At 40.9% G+C, this 21,618-nt stretch overlaps 1 protein-coding gene across 1 annotated transcript in view; it reads right to left on the bottom strand.

Annotated features, from left to right (window-relative positions):
* LOC132381739 (ryanodine receptor 1-like) overlaps positions 1–21,618 on the bottom strand; it is a 500,293-nt gene that overhangs the window by 95,390 nt on the left and 383,285 nt on the right. The window contains exons 78-84 of the mRNA XM_059951310.1: positions 18,718–18,769; positions 15,834–15,899; positions 9,480–9,579; positions 8,507–8,586; positions 4,871–4,947; positions 1,909–1,982; positions 766–783 (exon numbers count right to left, since the gene is read on the bottom strand). Of these exons, the coding sequence (XP_059807293.1) occupies positions 766–783; positions 1,909–1,982; positions 4,871–4,947; positions 8,507–8,586; positions 9,480–9,579; positions 15,834–15,899; positions 18,718–18,769 (467 nt within the window). The remainder of the gene's footprint in view (positions 1–765; positions 784–1,908; positions 1,983–4,870; positions 4,948–8,506; positions 8,587–9,479; positions 9,580–15,833; positions 15,900–18,717; positions 18,770–21,618) is intronic.

The following is a 21,618-nucleotide window of genomic DNA, read 5'->3' on the forward strand; positions in this document are numbered from 1 at the left end:
GAGGAATACAAGATGTGGGCATCTTGCACTGATCCAATTTCTGAATAGATGTTGAACACTACCTCACTACTTTTTTATTTCTATATTACATTATGTATTTAATTTGACAATTTTATATACAATGCAATTCAAAGTTATTTTTTATTGTAATGAATTACCTTGCACTGCTATGGCAAAGACAACCCATTTTACAACAGATGCTGGGGATATTAAACCTCATTTTGATTCCTCAAGGCTCTTTATATTAATATTACTTATAACTTAATATTGCCTTCGTTACTTTAATATTCCATTTATATCCTATGCCACAGAAAGATGCATCATGGTCTCTGTCAACATGCGTCATGTTTAATTCCTTTGTTATTTATACAATACAACCAGGAAAGTTAACAACAAGGCAACCTAACTGTTCCCTCAGCTAGGGTCAGCACACCATATTGACAGGAGAGAAAACTTTAACGGGTTCATTACAAAGTGAGTAGAGTGAGAACGAGCTTCAGCTAACCATAAATGGGACGGCTGCAAGAATTTTGTGGCAAGAGCACCAGTTGCAAGTCTAGTTTAACATATTTCCTCTTAAATGCTCTTTTTTTTTACCAACCAGGCCAGAAATAAAGATTGAGTAAAAAGGTTTTCAAATCTCAGAGCATCTAAACTGCGTAGTTATTAAGCAGAAGAAGAGGATCAGATGCTGTTTTGTTGGTTTTGACCTGCACAGAAATTGCATGAAAAAAAACCAAAGATAAAACCTAAACAATTATTTACCACTTTCACGTTTGATGACTGTAGACGAGAGAAAGTGAAAAAGAAAAAAAGGATGAAAAATAAGTTAAAAATAGGAAACTGAAATACAATCACAATCATTCAGTAAACATTATTGAACAAAAATCAACTGAAGAGATTATTAACTGGAACACATTATACAATTAACTGTTCTTCTACCAAGTTGGGAAAGAAAATAAACAAAATAAACTTTGAAAAGTATATTAGGATATTAGAACAACAAATCCTTCGTTACAGCACTCCGGTCCCCATTGAGGGATCAGCAGTGGAAAGGGTGAGCAGTGAAAGTTTTTGGCTGCCAACATCTCTGACGATCTATTCAGCATATTGATGCAATTACAAAGAAGGCACAACAGTGGGATATCTGATTGGGACTTTGAGGAAACTTGTTATGTCATCAAAGACACTTGCAAATTTCTAAAGATGTACTTGGAAAGCACTCCAACTGGCTGCATTACCATCTGGTACGGAGGGAGCCACTGCACAGGATTGGACAAAGCTGCGGTAAGTTGTAAACTCAGTCAGCTCCACCTTGGGCACTACCCTCCCCAGTGTTGAGGTCGCCTCCAAAAGGAAGTGCCTCGAAAAGGCGCCATCCACCATTACGGACCCCCATCGCCCAGGACATGTCCTTTTCCTCTTTGCTCCCATCAAAGGGGAGATACAGAAGTCCGAAGCGACACACTCAATGTTTCAGGAACAGCTTAGTCCTTATGCCATCAGATTTCTGAATGGACAATGAACCCATGAACATTATCTCTCTATTTTTACCTCTGCTTTTGTGTTACTTGACATATACACACATATATATATTTGACATGTGCAACTATTGCAGGCATTACAAGGTGATAGATTCTGCTGTAAAAAAAAACAGGGATGCATCCAGACTATGAAGGACAAAGATTTAATTATCTAGTGTATACTGTACTTAATGTAATTTATAGGTTTTTTTATTATGTATTGCAATGTACTGGTGCTGCAAAATAACAAATTTCACCACATGTGATATTAAACCTGCTCCTGATTTTATGCAGTATCAAGAAGGCGGCTTATTCATTAATTACTTTCTCCTAATTTTATTACAATTTCAAGGTTGGAAACTCACCATAATGAAGAATTACTTACTGGTTCCCTCTTCTGTGACCATCCCTAGGCCTTCAGCCTTATTCTGTCTTTCAAAGGCATTGAGATCCAACACACTGTTTAGAAATAATTTGAACGGAATTAAGATTCATTCAGTGAGTGCATCCCGAAGGTGGCAAAAAGCTACTTAAGATTTTGTTATGCTTGAAACTTAGCCTTTGACTTGCTCCAGTACAGTTTTTCCTACAGTGGAGACAACAGTTAGACGAATAATCTTTGATTAATATTGAAGGTCCTCCACGAGGACCACAACTTCGTTGTGGTTTGGAGGCTTGTGTGCCTCAGTGACCTGGAGGGATATGTTGTTTAGAGTCAGGACTTTCTGCTTTGGCTCTTGGGAGGGTCACCCATGCCAAACAAGTCAAAGGGCAGAGTGATCCACTGGTCCTCCTGGTTCAGGGGTTCAACTCATTGCTAACAACCCTGACTAGTAAAACAACATTGTTACGGAAACAGCAATGAAGAATCCTTCCACATCTGAGGGGCCATGGACAGAGAAAGAGGACTTTCATTGCTGCCCTAGAAGCCAGTGGCAAATGAGCAGTAAGTAAGAAGTATTTGAAGCTTATCTTTATTTAATCTAGTAAAGGGCAAGTACATTCACAGCAAGTAAACAACCTTTGTAATAAAACAGTGTGATTCTACTAAAGTAACACATACAAAATGCTGGAAGAACTCAGAAGGTCAGGCAGCATCTATGGAAATGAACAAACAGTCAACGTTTTGGGCTGAAACCTTTCATCAGGACAGAAAATTCCTTCAGCACTTTGTGTGCGTTACTCCGGATTTCCAGCATCTGCAGGAATTTACATGTTCTATTAAAAAAAGTGTGACATCTACTGCAACAAAATTTCTTATTTTCTATCATTCTAGACTCAGAAAAATTTCCAAAGTAAAAAATAGATATTAGAAACTAAATGAATATTTATGTTAATAAAGCTTGGCAAGTTAAACCTCCCCAAATCATGTATGCTAGTGTATACCTGAATGCACTGACAACAGCAAGGTGACTGACATCAGAGGGGCCTGGAGAATGACCTTGAATAAGTCTGACAATAAACGTTCCAGATTTGGACTGTATCATTTTGATATTGTAGCAGCAATCAGGCCAAGATGAATTATCTACAATTAACAGCAAGGGTATGAACAGTGTGGCAGTAGCAGGATTTGGATGTTGGTACAGTAAAAATCAGACAGCCTCTCATGTCCTGGACCACCAGATCAGCAGTGCTGTTAGGACATAGTTGTAGACTGCTATGGCACTCTACAGCAACCCTTAAACAAAGTAAATCATAATCATCACGGCAGTAAAATTAGGCTGTGGGTTCAATTCCCGGTCTTCACAACACCATCGGTTGCCTGTCTTTTACTTAGGCCAGCCAGAAATTAAGAGACAGGCCATCAGATGCTTCATTGTGGTTGGGTTTGAAATGTACCAGTGAGGTTGCCAACCTCCTCAGTGCTGGACAGGATAATGCAAAGATTACGCAAAGATTTGTGCTGGCTATCTCTTTGTTGCATTCTGGCAGGTCTGCAACTGGAGCCCCACGCTTCACTAGGCATACGTGGTCACTTTCTAAAGATGGCCTCATCAAAGCCTTCACCCCCCTCTGGAGTAAAACTCACATGCAACCTTTACTTGTGCTAGTTCAGCACTTGCATGAACATTTCCTCCTTCTTTGATTGCCGGTCCCTAATGCCTTCAGTCTTATTATATGTGGATCCATATCTTCCGTCCTTGGACTCACTTTACACCGAACGCTGTCGGAGCAGTGCTGCCAGGATAATCAAGGACACGACCCACCCAGCCAACATACTTTTTGTCCCTCTTCCCTCCGGGAGAAGGTTCAGGAGCTTGAAGACTCGTATGGCCAGATTTGGGAACAGCTTCTTTCCAACTGTGATAAGACTGCTGAACAGATCTGCCTGGGATCTGGGCCGTAACTTCCAAATATCTGGACCTGACTTGCTCTACCTTACTTTCTCTTTTCTATTTTCTAATTATGATTTATAATTTAAATTTTTATTATATTTACTTCGAATTGTACTTCAGGGAGTGTGAAGCGCAGAAACAAATATCACTGTGATGATAGTATGCTCTAGTATCAATTGCTTGGTGACAATAAAGTATTTGTATTTGTATGTATATTTGTATCTCAACTTTAATTTTGGATGGGTACATGGATGGGAGGGGTATGGAGGGCTATGGTTCAGGTGAAGGTGGATGGGACTAGTCAGAGTAATAGTTCAGTACGGACTAGAAGGGACAAAGGGCCTGCTTCTGCACTGTAATGTACATGACTTGATGACTCTTCAAGTTATTGGAAGTGTTAGAATCGGATCTGTCTGAGAAAATTGCTGTAGACAATGATAATTTGATCGAATTCTGCCTCCCTTTCAAAGACTAGTTCTAGATTCTCCCACAATTCATACATAAAATTCTCTGCAGGGTTTTACATTTTGATCAAATATCTTCTAAACTCCAGTGGATACAAGCCTAGATTGGGAAATGGTTCATCATAAAACAACCTAAACATTCCAGGTGTCAGTCTGGTGAAGTTTAAAGACACAGGAGACTGCAGACACCAGAATCTGGAGCAGAAAGCAAAATGCTGGGAGGAACTCAATGAGTCAGGCAGCACCTGTGGAAACGGCTCAATGATAGTTCGGTTTGAACAGCTCAATGATAGTTCGTCTACTGAAAGATAGAGGGGAGATTAGCCAACATAAAGAGGTGAGGGGCAAGAGCTGCAGCAGAAGTATTGTCATTTGAATGTTCAGCAGAAGTGTCAACCAGTCAATCAGTAAATGATTTATGCCTGCACTAGTGGGAATTATTGATGAGCCAGACAGTGAAAGCCTTTTAGTTTAGTGGACACAGAATTGAAAACTCACTGCATTAAAAATGCAAAAGCACAGAAATGAACTGCAGAAACTCACTCACCTGCAGGTTTGCATGAGAGCTTGCATACTTTGGAAGAAACCGATATCTCTTTTCTCTTTCAGGTAGTCTAACATTTTCTAAACAAAGAGCAAAGTCACTTTTAACAAGAAGTAAACAATTGTCCTGTACTGTCATGATTAACTTTCTAATTTTTCAGTCTTCCCCACAAATTTAAATAATTATGGAGGAGGGAGATGGCTGGTTCACAGGTTAAGGCTCTGAACTGGGGTAAAATAAATTTTAGATCCACTAGGCGGGATCTTGCAGTGCTTGACTGGGAGAGATTGTTTGCAGGGAAAGGAGTGAAGTGATGTCAAAAGTTGAGATCCAGCTTGTTCCTGGCAGGGAGAAGCGAAAAACTTACATGTTTGGGGAACCCTGCTTGATGAGAAATATTGAAGCTCTGATTAAGAAAAAAAAGAGGCATGCACCCCTCATAAGCATTTAGGAACCAGCGATGGCTACATGAAGTGTCGGAATGCTCTTAAGAGAGAAGTTAGGTGGGCAAAAAGAGGATTTGAGAAGGATCTGGCAGGCAACATGAGGCAAAAATCCACAGATCCCTGAAAGCTGCCTCACAGGTAGATAGGGTAGTTAAGAAAGCTTATGGGGTGTTAGCTTTCATAAGTCGAGGGATAGAGTTTAAGAGACGCGATGTAATGATGCAGCTCTATAAAACTCTAGTTAGGCCACACTTGGAGTACTGTGTCCAGTTCTGGTCGCCTCACTATAGGAAGGATGTGGAAGCATTGGAAAGGGTACGGAGGAGATTTACCAGGATGCTGCCTGGTTATGAGAGTATGCATTATGATCAGAGATTAAGGGAGCTAGGGCTTTACTCTTTGGAGAGAAGGAGGATGAGAGGAGACATGATAGAGGTGTACATGATATTAAGAGGAATAGATAGAGTGGACAGCCAGCATCTCTTCCCCAGGGCACCACTGCTCAGTACAAAAGGACATGGCTTTAAAGTAAGGGGAGGGAAGTTCAAGGGGGATATTAGAGGAAGGTTTTTTTTACTTAGAGAGTGGTTGGTGCGTGGAATGCACTGCCTGAGTCAGTGGAGGCAGATACACTAGTGAAGTTTAAGAGTCTAATAGACAGGTATATGGAGGAATTTAAGGTGGGGGGTTATATGGGAGGCAGGGTTTGAGGGTCGGCACAACATTATGGGCCGAAGGGCCTGTAATGTGCTGTACTATTCCATGTTCTATAAAAATCCCAAGAGATTCTATAAGAATGTTAAGAGTAAAAGGTAAGTGAGGAAGAGAATAGATCCCTTTAAAGATCAGCCCGTATGTGGAACCAAAACAAACGTGTAAGATTTTTAATAAATATTTCTCTTTAGTTTCTACTGTAGAGAAAATAATGGAAGCTAAGGAAACGGAGAAATGAGTGGCCTTTAGAAAGGCCTTTGACAAGGCAGACTGGTCTTGAAGGTTAGATTGCATGGGATCCAGAGCAGGAGATGATAGATTGGATTCGTTATTGGTTGAATGGCAGGAAGCAGAGGCTGATGGTCGAAGGTTGTTTCTCAGACTGGAGGCCTAGTGAAGAGCCATGGTCAGTGCTGGGACTTCAGTCATTTGTAATTTATATAAACAATTTGGATGTACATATATAAGGCACGGTTAGTAAGTTTGCAGGTTGTGTTGTAGATAGCGTGCAAGGCGATGAAAAATTACAGAGGGATCTTGATTAGTTGGGTATGTGGGCAGACGCTTGGAAAACGGGTTTTAGTCCAGATAAATGTGAGGTATTGCATTGAGGGAGGTCAAACCAGAACAAGACTAGTAATGATAAGGACCTGGGGAGTCTTATGGAATAGAGGGACCTACACGTGCATGGGACTGTTTCCTGAAAGTGGCATCACAGGCAGATACAGTGTTGGCGAAGGCACTTGGCATCTGGCCTTCATCAGGAAGGACACTCTGTATAGGAATTGGGAAGTTATGATGCAGTTATAACAGACAGCTTCGGTGAGGCCAGATTTGCAGTATCGTGCACAGTTTTGGCCATCCTGTCATAGGAAAGATGTTATTAAACTAGAAAGATTTACCAGGATGTTGCCTGGACTTGGGACCTGAGTTACAAGGAGAGGTTGCGTAGACTAGGACTTTATCTCCTGAACTGTAGGAGATTGAGGGATGATCAGAGAGAGAGAGAGAGAGTTATACATGATCATGAGAGGTACAGACATAAATACTATACTTCAACTTATTAATATTTAACACTTTGCACTTAAATTCCCTCTGACAATCCTTGGACCACTTTCCTAGTGGATCTAGATTGTGCTGTAATCGCAGATCATCTTCTTCGATGTCCATTGTAACACAAATCTGGAGTCCCCTGAAAAGTACTGAATCATGCCCCCTCCATTCCTATCCTGGAAGAACAGAACTGCGCCCAGTACTCCAGCTGAGGTCTGACCAAGGTTTTATGAAGCTGGAGCATAATCTCCCTATTTCCCTATTCAATGCCCTGTCTAATGAAGACCAGTAAGCCTTTCCAACCATGTTATCTACTTGAGTTGCCACTTTCTAAGATCTATGGACTTATATTCTGAGGCCTTTTCAGTGCTTCCTATGACCTTATCTTTCATGGTGTATGTCCTGGACTCATTAGTGCTCTCAAATGGAGGAGCTCATCACATTAGTCTGGATTAAACTCTATTTGCCATATTTTAGACCATTTTGTTGTAAATGAGAAAGGGCTTTCAGCACAACTGGTTCAGGGTGAGCAAGATCCAATCCATGTATCTGTCCTAGTACCTTTCAAATGCTGTTAATTTACTTGCATCAACCACTTCCTTTGGCTGCTCAAGTAATATGGCAGCAACTCAACGCATAAAAGCATGCAGACATGGTCAGGAGGCTCAGTTGTTTTTCAGACCAAAGAATGGGGAAGAAATGTGATCTAAAGTGACTTTGATGGTAGAATGATTGTTGGTGTCTGACAGGGTGTCGAGTATTTCAGAAACTGATGATCTCCTGGGACTTTCACACAAAATAGTCTCTTGAGTTTACAGAGAATTGTGAGGAACTGTAAGGAATTCATAAAAACATCCAGAGAACAGCTGTTTTTTTTGGGATGAAAACACTTTGTTAATGAGAGAGGTCAGAGGAGAATGGCCAGACTGGTTCAAGCCGCCAAGAAGGTGACAGTAACTCAAATGACCACGCTTCACAACAGAGGTGTGCAGGAGAGCATCTCTGAATGCTCAACGTTCACCTTGAAGTGGTTGGGCTATAGCTGCAGAAGACCACGAACATACACTCAGTGGCCAGTTTATTAGACACAGGAGGTACCTAAAAATGTGGCTATGGAGTGTAAATCACAAGTATTTCCCTGCCTCAGCAGAACACCTAAGATGGAGTTTTACATTTGTTCTAGATTTACCGGATTAGCTGAGTCTGAATAGTCCAGTGGCTAAAATGGAAACTGAACTCTGAATTGTTTTATCTGTGGATTGTTAACCCAGCCTTGAATACTGTCCAATCACTTCCACCATGGTATCGCACCACACTATGTTACAAATCACCCTCACATAACTGTTTGGGTTTTATAACAATAGACATGATATGAACATACATAAAATATTGTATAAGGCAGCAATAATAATGTATAATTTTCTACCTGTTGGACATCAGCATTACCACCATTCAGGATGGAAATACCCAGCTTTAGAGTCGAGGAAACCATTATACCAGGCTCACCTGTGAAATGGAGAAGAACAGCCTTGGCAAATCATCTGCAACTTTACAAAGGTGAGAAGCCTGTGTCCCTACCACACACCCACCATACTCCGAGTTCTAGTTTCTTATTTTCTGTCGAGTTAAATGAGAGTTTTAAATCCTCATGACCCTTTGGAATTCCATTATGTTGTTATATTATTAAAATTTGCAAGAAACTACCAAGGAGAGTTCAAAATGGTAGGAAGAAGGTATAGCTGAGTGGATGTCCGCTCTACGCAAACAAGGGCAATCGAGAATGTTATTTCAAATCCCCCTGCTACAGATATTAAAACATGGGTACTTCTGCAAGCCTCCTTCCCTGAGATGGCCAGCACTATCAAAACCAAGGACACTTAACATGTGCAAAAAATGAGTTACCTTCATCTGAGGAAATCTCCCTTGATTGCACAATAGTATTACTCTGCAACCACTGCTGCCCCTGGGTTTCTGACTCCCATTTCCTCTGCTTCTTCCCTTAAATCCCAAAGACCCATATACTGAACTCCGAAAGCTAGACTAGCAAAACCTCGCTCAAGTTAATGGCCAGAACTCTACAATTGTTATCTGTCTAACAGAAATAGGGAAAGTACTGCGTCTGCAGGGGCTATACATTACATTGTATTGATGATGCACCATCAATAACTCTAGAAGACTGGAAGTGAATGATAGGCTTTTATTAACAGTGAAAAGGGGAGCACGACATCTCGGAGACTGAGGGAGGAGCAGTGCCCCAATCGCCTTTATACAGGGGTCTGTGGGGGGAGCCACAGGAGCAGTCAGCAAAGGGGCGTGTCTAGACAGATATACATAGTTTACTACAATTGATAACTTTACATTGATGAAACTGAGAAGTAGTTATTTTATAAAATTCATACCCTTGCATGCACTAATCATCTGTAGAACCATCTCAGCAGAACCACGGCTATGTAGTCTGGATTGCTGGTATAGAAGTCTTTGTTTCTCCATCTCCTTTTCCTAAGAAGATACAGAAAAAAAAGAGAAAGCATCAGAGAAGTACTTTGCAAATGAGTACCAACTTTATTAGAGAAAGTATGGCAGCCAATTTCCATAGAGCAAGCTGTCAGAAATAGAAATGAGATGCAATACATATGTTGCTGCACGTTTGGGATCTTCATTAGCACAGACTAATGATCATGGACACACAACGGGCCATTCATAATTGAAATTATATTTTACAATATGTGACAGAGACCTCGTTCGTCTTTTCAGTGAACGAGTCTGATCTGGTTCCAGATTACAGAAACCAGTATTAGCAGCCCACTTCTGACAGGTTAATTTCTACTTTAAAAAATAACTCTCCTTGTTCCCATACCTCATATGGACATAATCACTATACGTTCATCCTGGGTGTCTTCCTTTAATACAAGTAGAAGGTCACACCAGCACTTTTTAAATATGATAGCACATAGGACACTAAAGCACAGTTCAGGCTCTTTGGCCCACGATGTTGTGCCGACCTTATAAACTACTCTACAATCAATCTAACTCTTCCCTCCTACATTGATCTCCATTATTCTATCACTCATGTGCCTATATAAGAGTTTCTTAAATGTCCCTAATATATCTGCCTCTAAAACCACTGCTGGTAGGGCATTCCATGCACCCACCACTCTCTGTATAAACAACTCAGCTCTGACATCCCCTCCAATCACCTTAAATCTATGGCCCTCAGAGTCTTCTTCCTGTAGCCATACTAAGCAAGTCTAAAAAACAGTAACTGTAAGCAGGATCAACAAATGTTTATTATCTTGTATGCCTCTATCAAGTCATCTCTCATCCTCCTTTGTTCCAAAAAAAAAACCCTGGTTCACTCAATCTTTCTTTGTAAGACATGCTCTTTAATCCAAGCAACTTTATGATATATCTCCTCTCCAAGCTTCCACATCCTTCCTATAAAGATGAAATTATTGTCCAGGTCTGAACACTGGCAGCTGTAAGTCTGTACTCCCTCCATTAACAGTTTAAATCTTCTGTCCTCATGTCTTCTTCCATGTTTTCAAGGCGGTTGGCGCCCTGTTGGAGTCCGTGATCTACGGCTGCGCTCAAACGACAATCTTCACGGAGATTGTCCGACAATCTTCAGGAGGTTCTCACTCCTGGCAGCTTGCCGAGCAGGCCTGCGCTTCAGGATCTTCAGGAGTGGCTTGGAAGGCATGTGCCCTCGGGGCGTGGCCGTGTGGGTGACCCGATACCCCGCTGATGTCGCTGACTGAAGCGTTGCGGGAGACCGTAACATCGAGACATCATCTGATCTAGAGTGATTGCTCTCCCTTGATGGTGAGAGAGAGTCTGCTGACTCTCAGGTTGGGGAAACTTGAAACAAGTCATGCTGCGGACTATGTGAGAGAGAGAGAGGGCTTGTTGAGATGTCGGGACGGTCTATAGACAACAGTATCTGGGGGCTTGAAACTGGTTGGTTGGTGCTGTGAGGGCTGATGCCCTTTGCTGGAACAAGTGGTGGGGATGGCTGATGCTTTGCTGTTGCTTGTGCGTGGGGAGAGGGGGGCTTCGGGGTTCTAACGTTTTTCCCATCATTTGTTCTTTTGTTTCTTTTCCTCTCTGTTTTGTGGATATCTGCGAAGAGTAAGGATTTCAGGTGGTATACCGTATACGATCTCTGGCATAAAATGGAACTATTAAACAGATAACTGAACTGCTGGCATGCTTGTCTTCCACAATTCATTTTGTGGCCAAATAGTGCTGAAAATACGGGTAAATTTCTGAGGCGTTGTGCTGCAGTTATTACCTAGTACACTTAGAACTAGGAGCTGAGAATGAACTTCTAGGCCATGAATACTTTTCAGAAGCAAACACGAGGAAATCTGCAGATGCTGGAAATTCAAGCAACACACACAAAATGCTGGTGGAACGCAGCAGGCCAGGCAGCATCTTTAGGGAGAAGTGCTGTCGACGTTTCGGGCCGAGACCCTTCGTCAGGACTAACTGAAAGGAAATCGGCTCTTGGCCCGAAACGTCGACAGCGCTTCTCCCTATAGATGCTGCCTGGCCTGCTGCGTTCCACCAGCATTTTGTGTGTGTTGCAACACTTTTTAGACTAGTGCTACCGATTCCCAATAATCAGAAATAAGCAGATGTCAAAAACACTCTTCTGCTGACTACTCTGTTTGAAAGCTCAGTGTGTGCAGTGAGAATGGTGTTGGCAGATTGGAGTTTATTGCCCTACTGTCTGAGTACATTTACCAAGGTGGAATTTACCAGAAGACATGGAAACTAAACCAGGCCCTATTTACAGAAGGCAGGACGAAGCAAAGCAGGCTATTACACAATAATAGGAATATTCCCAGTAATCAGAGGTGATGTAAGCCATTGTTAACAGTGTCAAGGATCAACTGTATTCGCATATACATTAACATGTATTAGGAATTTACTGTGGTGTGACATGCAACAACAAAACAACAACATTCAACAATAATAAAAAATAAAGAATTATATAAGAAATATACTCTCCTCAGTCAACTCGCCAACAACCTGCTCACTGTCTCTGCCAATGTTACTTGATACTTGACCTCAGTACAACCTTGATTAAAATGTGGAAAGTGGGGAAGCTCAGGACCTGAGGAATGGGAACAACCTTAGGGCTTCTCTTTAGAACAGAGATGAAGAGGAGTTCACTTAGCCAGAGGGGTGGTGAATCTGCGTAATTCATTGCCCTAGGTGGCCGTGGTGGCCATGTCACTGGGTATATTTAAAGTGGAAAAGTTGATAGGTTAGTAAGGGCGTCAAAGGTTTCGGGGAGAAGGCAGAAGAATAGAGCGAGAGGGATGATGGAATAGCAGAGCAGGCTCAATGGGCTGAATAGCCTAATTCTGTCTGAAGGTCTAAGGTGAGAGGTGACTGGCTTTGAGGAGCCACATTAAAACTAACAGCAACGGGAAACCAGGGCGAGAAAAGTCTCCACCTTCTTGTCAAAGGGTGCGTGAAAGAAGATGATCGTGGTTTCTAGAGACCAAATATGACAGCTGTGGGATATGGCTACAGGAGTTCCTCAGGACATTATGCTATGTGCAGCCATCATCATCTATACCCTTGGTTCATTGTAAATACGTTTACTGCTAACTCTGTGCAGTATCATTTGTAAATCCTCAAATGATGAAGATCTCTGATCCTCCATGCAAAAAGCATAAGGTCAGTGGTGTCTGTTGACCAGAACCTGATCTGACCAGTCACGTGAAAATAAATTAAAAAAAAATCTAAAACAAAAAAAGCAGTAAATGCTAGAAACTCTTAGTGAGTTAGGTCACAACTATGGGAAAGGAGTGATCTTTACCCTGAAATGCTTGCCCTGCTTCTTTTATCACAGATGTGACTTGACCTGCTGAGATATTTCCAGCACCTTTTTAACTACATGACAAAATATCTTTCAATTGCCTGGAAGAATTTCTCAGTGAAAAACACACTCCAGGATCAAACAACCCCTTTTGTCTTTATTCCTCTAAATGTGAATTCCCTCCCCTGCCAGAAACACCTTGCTGTTCCATTATCGATGCTGGATTGAAATCTTGGAATTCTTACTGAGCAACAGGAAGTCCAGGCATTTCAAGTTCAAGTTTAATTGTCATTCAACCACCTACATGTATACCGCTAAAGAAAACATTGTTCCTCTGGGGCTAAGGTGCAAAACACAGCACAAAGAGTCACATACAGAACGTGTAGTTCTGATAGCACGAAGCAATTTTAGCACAAGTCCCGGAGTGACATGGCTTGAAGATTGACGGTGTGGGGGATGCTGTCCTGGAGCCATGTCTTTGCAAGAAGAAATGTGGCTCACTTGTCGTTCCATCATTGTTGCTGGGTCAAAATCTTGGAATTCTCACCGAGCAACAGAAGTGCTGCGATTCCAGCAAATGGTTCAGCTTTTAAAGGACAGTTATGACAATAGACAATGGGTGCAGGAGTAGGTCACTTGGCCCTTCGAGCCAGCACCACCATTCAATGTGATCATTGCTGATCATCCACAATCAGTACCCTGTTCCTGCCTTCCATAGATCCACCACTCTCTGGGTGAAAAAGTTTTTTTCTGAACTCCGTTCTAAATGGCCTACCCCTTATTCTTAAACTGTAGCCTCTGGTTCTGGACTCCCTCAACATCGGGAACGTTTCCTGCCTCTAGCATGACCAATCCCTTAATAATCTTATATGTTTCAATCAGATCCCCTCTCATCCTTCTAAATTCCAGTGTATACAAGCCCAGTTGCTCCAATCTTTCAACATATGAAAGTCCAGCCATCTATGGACAGATTTTAAATACTGGTTTTGAGAGCAGCATCTAGAATCTCCAAGAAAATAATTTAGAACAAACATTGTTTGAGTGGATGATTTTCCGAAGGCGTTTCCAATTGGCTACTATAGCTTCAGCAGCAGTTTGTCAGAAATTAATCATACAAAATTACAAGTGTTATATAACTATTCAGTAAGGGAGAAAAGGTTAAATTAGAAACATAGAAAACTTACAGCACAATACAGGCCCTTCGGCCCACAATGCTGTGCCGAACATGTACTTCCTTCAGAAATTACCTAGGGTTACCCACAGCCATCTATTTTTCTAAGCTCCATGTACCTATCCAGAAGTCTCTTAAAAGACCCTACTGTATCCGCCTCCATCACTGCCGCTGGCAGCCCATTCCACGCACTCACCACTCTCTGCATAAAAAACTTTCTCCTGACATCTCCTCTGTACCTAATTCCAAGCATTTTAAAACTGTGCCATCTTGTGTTAGCCATTTCAGCCCTGGGAAAAAGCCTCTGACTATCCACACAATCAATGTCTCTCATCATTTTATACACCTCTATTGGGTCACCTCTCATTCTCTGTCTCAACAGGGAGAAAAGGCTGAGTTCACTCAGCCTATTCTCATAAGGCATGCTCCCCAATCCAGGTAACATCCTTGTAAATCTCCTCTGCACCCTTTCTATGGTTTCCACACCCTTCCTGCAGTGAGGTGACCTGAACTGATCACAGAACTCCAAGTGGGGTCTGACCAGGGCCCTACGTAGCTCTAACATTATCTCTCGGCTCTTAAGCTCAACCCCACGGTCGATGAAGACCAATGCACCGAAGGCCAAACCATAGAGTGAATCTGAGCATTGTTAATCCAGGAAAGTTAAAGTCAGTTTTGTATCTGTGGCTATGCAACTTCTAGTCCTCGTATAGGTGCATAACTAAAATTAACACCAGCATGAAGATGTAACGCAGCTTGTGCTTGGCTAATTTGAGTCATTTATTTGTGAGCATGCACACAGAGATCAGTAGCAACTTACAGCGGACATTAACTTACCTGATTTTATAATGGAACTGTACAAACTTAATATTCTTTCTTTCTCAATCTTTTTATTAATATCAACATATTAAAATAGCAAATATTAATACACAATTATTGGGATTACATTGTTAATAGTTTACATAAATGAATATATACTCAATTGATACAAGGGAATTAAGCCTCCCAAAATTGTACAAAATACAAATATGGTGTACACAGAGCAAAAGAAAATGGAATAACAAATAGAAAAAAAAGAAAAAAAGATATATATACCCACCCAAAAAAACCTAATCTATCCAAAACTAACCAATAACTAAAAAAAAGAGAAGAAAAAGAAGTATGGGCTGTTTATAATATCTAAAAAAAAGAAAAAGAACCATAAATGTCATCAACTCCGATCTTCTTACATGTATAGAACAAGAAGAAAAGAAGAAATAGGTTTGGAAAAGGTCAAATTACATTATGTGGAAGTATTGAATAAATGGCCTCCAAGTCTTTTCAAATTTAATAGAAGGATCATATATAATACTTCTAATTCTTTCTAAGTTTAAACATAGCATAGCTTGCGAGAACCAATGAAATGTGGTTGGAGGATAGATCTCTTTCCAATACAAATTTAATATTTGGGGGCAACACTCCGGCAATGTTTCTTCTTTACAGCTGTGCAGACCAACCTTTGCTCCGAGCAGGAAAGGCCTGAAAACTGCGCAGCGCTTTAATAAAACATTGCATTGAAGAAAATTCCAGCCGTGCGGCAACAAAGAATATTTGCACGGGAGCATTCGATTCCCGCATTGCCGCACTCTGCTGCAGTTTAGAGGGAGCAGCGTGCAGCAGTCAGTGTGACGGGATCCAAATGTTCAGTTCCCTGAGTGGAATTAATAGCTTATTTTGTTTGAGACCCTTTGTGGTTCATTACAGACTTACTTCAAAGCTAAGTTCAGCATCCTCTTCATTTTCCTCCTCTTCACCTTCTTCTTTAATGTGACAACTCTGAAAGCAACAGATAAGCTCCATTCAGCGACATTAACTTTAACCCAACAAAGTAAAACCACAGAACCACAGAACACTACAGCACAGTACAGGCCCTTCAGCCCTCCATGTTGTGCCGACCCATATAATCCTTAAAAAATGTTCTAAACCCACACTACTCATAACCCTCCATTTTTCTTTCATCCATGTGCCTGTCTGACGGTGGTGTCTGAAAAGAGGATGCTGACCAAGTTGCAAGCCATCTTGGACAATGTCTCCCATCCACTCCATAATGTACTGGTTAGGCACAGGAGTACATTCAGCCAGAGACTCATTCCACCCAGGTGCAACACTGAGCGTCATAGGAAATCATTCCTACCTGTGGCCATCAAACTTTACAACTCCTCTCTCGGAGTGTCAGACACCCTGAGCCATTAGGCTGGTCCTGGACTGGTTTCCACTTGGCATGATTAACTTATTATTATTTAATTATTTATGGTTTTATATTGCTATATTTCTACACTATTCTTGGTTGGTGCGGCTGTAACAAAACCCACTTTCCCCCAGGATCAATAAAGTATGTCTGTCTGTCTGTCCAGAGGCTCTTAAATACCCCTAATATTTTAGCCTCCACCACTATCCCTGGCAAATCATTCCAAGCACTCACAACCCTCTCTGTAAAAAACTTACCCCTGATGTCTCCCTTAAACTTCCCTCCCTTAATTTTGTACAAATGTCCTCTGGTGTTTGCTATTGGTGCCCTGGGAAACAGGTACTGTCTATCCACCCTATCTATGCCTCTCATAATCTTGTAAACAGTGGCCTCAGGGTACAACATGTAACAATATTCTACAATGCCCTTGCTATGGTTAAATAGTGTCTTTAGTTTTTTTTTTAAAAAGTCCCAGAAATTCAGTACTCTGATATAAACAAAGAGACAATCACATCGAGAAGAGGATAACTGCATGAGAAAAGGGCTTCGAGGTGTTTCTTCTTCAGCAGCTGTACCCCATTCAACTGTATATCGGCTGATTGTGTCTCTAATACACTCTTTTCTGGAATTATAAATGACCGTGATGCAATAAAAAATTCGAGATGGCAGAAGGTATCGAGGAGTCCTGTCCCATCATCAATATGATTTGAAACCTTGAGAATTCAGATTAGTCATCAGACATCACAAGCTGGAATCTTGCAGATTATTTGAGGGACAAAAACAGGCTATAGTAAGCAAAATATAATTTGGATAAATTTGAATTTCCAGTGTGGCAAAGGAGTATCAATGACAAAAGATGCAAATGACAATAAACTTTGATCTTTTAAGATTACATATTACTGGAGGCCAATGGCTTTGGACTGGTGGTGATCCCCAGGGCTCGGCACTAGATTCATCAATCAATGACTTGGATGAGAACGTACAGGGCACGTTTAGTAGTTTTGCGGATGACACTGAAATAGGCAGCATCATCGACAGTGAAGATGGCTGTCAGGATTTACAGATGGATCTTGATCAGTGGGCAGCTAGGTCGAGGAATGGCAGATAGTGAATTCAGACACTGTATGTTTGGGAAGCCAAACGAGGGTAGGACTTCCACAGTGAACTGTACGGTGCCGGGGTGTATCGTAGAGCAGTGGGACCCAGCAGTACAAGTTCCCTGAAAGTGGAGTCGCAGTGGATGGGTTGGTGAAGGCAGCTTTGGTGTTCTATCCTTCATCAGTCAGGAGCACGGGGGCTGCACGTACAAGACATTGGTGGGACTACATGTGGAATACAGTGTTCAGTTTTGCCCACCCTGCTATAAGAAAGCTGCCATTAAGGTGGAAATTGCACAGGGCAGATTTAGCATTCATTTCAAGAGGACCAGAATATAAAATCAAGGATGTAATGCCGAGGTTTTATAAAGCACTGGTGTGAGCAGTTTTGGCCCCTTCATCTAAGAAAGTGTCTGCTGACATTGGAGAGGGTTCAAAGGAGGTTCACGAGAATTAAAAGATTATCATGTGAGCTGCAAATGATGGCTCTGGGCCTGTACTTGCTGGAATTTAGAATGGTTGGGCGGAGCGGATTCTTATCGAAACCTATCAAAAGTTGAATGTTCAGGGAGTCTGGGACGGGAAGGCAGAGCCTCAGAACAGAGAAAGGGCGGTTTAGAACGGAGATGAGGCAGAATTTCTTTAGCCAGAGGCTGGTGACTCTGGGCAATTCATTGCCACAGGCGATTGTGGGGTCCGAGCCATTGGCTGTATTTAAGGTAGAGATTGATAGGTTCTTGATTTCTGGGGACATGAAAGGTTATGGAGAGAAGCCAGGAGAATGGGTTTGAGAGGGAAATGGATCAGCCATAATGAAATGGTGGAGCAGACTTGATGGGCCAAATGGCCTAATTCTGCTCCTATATCTTATGGTCTTAGAAGGATGTTGGCAGGACTTGAAGGATTGTTGGAACTTCTTGCATTGGAGCACAGGGTGTATAAAATCAGGTTCTTCAAAGTGAACAGGTTTTTCCCTAGGTTGGGGAATCGAGAACTTGAGGACATAGGTGAGAAGGGAAGAGCTTTAATAGGAGCTTGAGGGCCAACTTTTCCCACACATAGCATAGTCAGTACATGGATTAAGCTGCTAACAGAAGTGATTGATGCAAGCATATAAACAACATTTTAAAAGTAGTTGTAGAGATACATGGTTAGGCAAGGTTTGGAGGGATATAGCAAATGGGACTATTTAGATCTTGGTCAGTATGCTTTAGTTGGGCGGAAGGGCCCATTTCTTTGCCGTATGACTCTACAACTGTAGCTGATGAAATTGTTCCAAATGCTTATTAGAACAAATGGCTGTACTTACCTTTGCCATGATATCAGCGTATGACACGTAGAGATGGTCCATTTCCAGTTTGCTGAGGGGAATTAGAAAAACAATGTTTCTTTTTTTTTTGAAAACTTTATTTTATTGCATTTTTAAGTAATTACAGAGTGAAATATGAAAAAAAAGATATGTATATAACCCTTCCCCCTCCCCTTAACCCCTCCTCCCTAACTATCCTATAGAAAAAAAGAGAAAAAAAGAGAAAAAAAAAGAAAGAAAGAAGGAGTGCCTGGTTGTTGGTAGATCCCCACATGCTCCATGGAGTTCATAATAACTTTAATATATATATTTATTTATTTCCCCAAATAACCAATTGTTTCACCTTCAGAGCATCTATATATTTAGTCCTGTCTTTTGTAAATAAGGGCTCCAAATTTTCAGAAATGTTTCATATTTATCTCTTAAATTATAAGTAATTTTTTCTAATGGAATACAGCCATAGATTTCTTTCTTCCAAGAATCTATACTTAAATATGTATCCGATTTCCAAGTAACTGCAATAGCTTTTTTGGCTACTGCCAGTGCAATTTTTATGAATTCTTTCTGGTATTTATTTAGTTTGAGTTTCGGTTTTATCCCTTCAATATCACCTAATAAGAGTAGTGTTGGATTATGAGGAAGTTGTGTTCCTGTAATTTGTTCCTGTAATATTAAAATCGAAGAAATAAATTGGTCAAGATTATGTCTTGATAGTATGACAAATACAATAAATGTTCAGTTAAGATTAGTGCAGTATAATTTTCTACATCAATTATATATTACACCACAAAAAATAAATAAATTAAATCCAAATTTATTGGATCAGTGTTTCCGATGTAACCAGGAAACTGGTACTTTTTTACATTCTACATGGTCTTGTTCTAAAATTCAACCTTTTTGGACAAATTTAAGACTTTTACTGGAACAAATTACAAAAACAATGTTTCTGATGTACACTGAAACCCAAGTAAACTTGCTATTGGGTTAAAGCAACGCAAGGATACGTCATTACATCTCAATTAGACAAGTGACCGCTCCCGTCAACTGGCAGCTGAATACGCATCCCTCACCCTCACTGTACTAGCCTGTCTTTGAAACTGATATATTTTCTACACAGAGAAAACAAAGTGAAGCAAAAAGAATTTTTATTTTTTACAATTCTAAAATATGACGTATATGGTAATTTAAAATTGACAAATTTACTTCTGCAGAATGTTCATAATATATATATTTTATTTATTATTGACATATAAGGGAGAATAGGCCCTTCTGGCTGAATTTAAATCCCGAAATTAATCCTAGCCTAATGACAGGATAACTTGCAATGAACAGCTAACCTAACAACTGGTCGCTTTTGGACTGTGGGAGGAAATCCACACGGTCACGAGGAGAACGTACAAACTCCTTACAGGCAGCAGAGGGAATTGAACCCAGGTCACTGGCACGGTGAAGCGATGTGTAAAGCACTATGCTACCAAAGTTGAATTTTAAAATTAACTGAAAGATTATCAACCTGAAACATTAACTCGACCTAAACGTTAACTCCCTATAGCAGACTGAAAGAGAAATTTTGTTGGACTTGCTTGAGATTGGTTACAACTCTGATGTGAATGAAGGGAGCATTAACTCACCCTTTCCATTAAACCCACTGTGGAATATTTTAATAAAAGTTGCAAGTTTTTTTTAAAACTCTCCGATGATCTTGTCTGATTTGCTTTTATTCCACTACACGGATTGCATTTGCAACTGAATTCTGATTTCCCAGCAGGTGGCTCTGTCTCCTGCACCCATATTCACTGAGTGTAATCAAACTGAAATCCTGTTGTTTTATTGTTGTATCTTTTATTGATAACAATCCAAAGTAACATAGTTTTGGAGAGAATAAGACAACGTAGTGCTGTCGATGCTTAATTAATCTACTCCATTGTGAATGAGACTTTTACTTGCTGGCTCTCCCACCAGCCAAAGCTCATCACCATTCACACCGACAAATGCACAGAAATAAAACACACAACATGCTGAAACAGTGACACATTTAGCAGACTGGGAGCAAACTCTGGAATATAAATGGTAGTACTTACTAGTCCATGGAACCATAGAACACTACAGCACAGTATAGGCCCTTCAGCCCTCCATGTTGTGCCCACCCATATAATCCTTAAAAAAAAGTACTAAACCCACACTACCCCATTACCCTCTATTTTTCTTTCATCCATGTGCCTGTCCAAGAGGCTCGTAAATACCCCTAATGTTTTAGCCTCCACCACCATCCCTGGCAAGTCATTCCAGGCACTCACAACCCTCTGTGTAAAAAACTTACCCCTGATGTCTCCCCTAAACTTCCCTCCCTTAATTTTGTACATATGCCCTCTGGTGTTTGCTGTCAGTGCCCTGGGAAACAGGTACTGTCTATCCACCCTATCTATGCCTCTCAGAATCTTGTAGACCTCTATCAAGTCCCCTCTCATTCTTCTACGCTCCAAAGAGAAAAGTCCCAGCTCTGCTAACCTTGCTTCATATGACTTGTTCTCCAAACCAGGCAACGTCCTGGTAAATCTCCTCTGCACCCTCTCCATAGCTTCCACATCCTTCCTATAATGAGTCAGGTGCATAATCTGTTTCTCCATTACTGAACTCTCACTATTGAAAAACTTGGAAACACACAGCCAAATTTTAACCTGTGGTTCTCATACTTCAGGCAGTCACCCTTTATTATTCTAACTGTATAGAGATTAAACCTCTACAATGTCGTTAACTCATACTGAAAAAAGATTCTTATCAGAAACCCTTCTATGCTGTTTTGATTGAGAATGCAAGTGTGATGAAATATATATGTATACAAATTCAGAGATGTTGGAAATTAAAACAAAAGCAAAAAAAAATGCTGGAAATATTGAGCAA

The sequence above is a fragment of the Hypanus sabinus genome, chromosome 26, assembly GCF_030144855.1.
Source record: "Hypanus sabinus isolate sHypSab1 chromosome 26, sHypSab1.hap1, whole genome shotgun sequence".
Classification (NCBI taxonomy): Eukaryota; Metazoa; Chordata; class Chondrichthyes; order Myliobatiformes; family Dasyatidae; genus Hypanus; species Hypanus sabinus.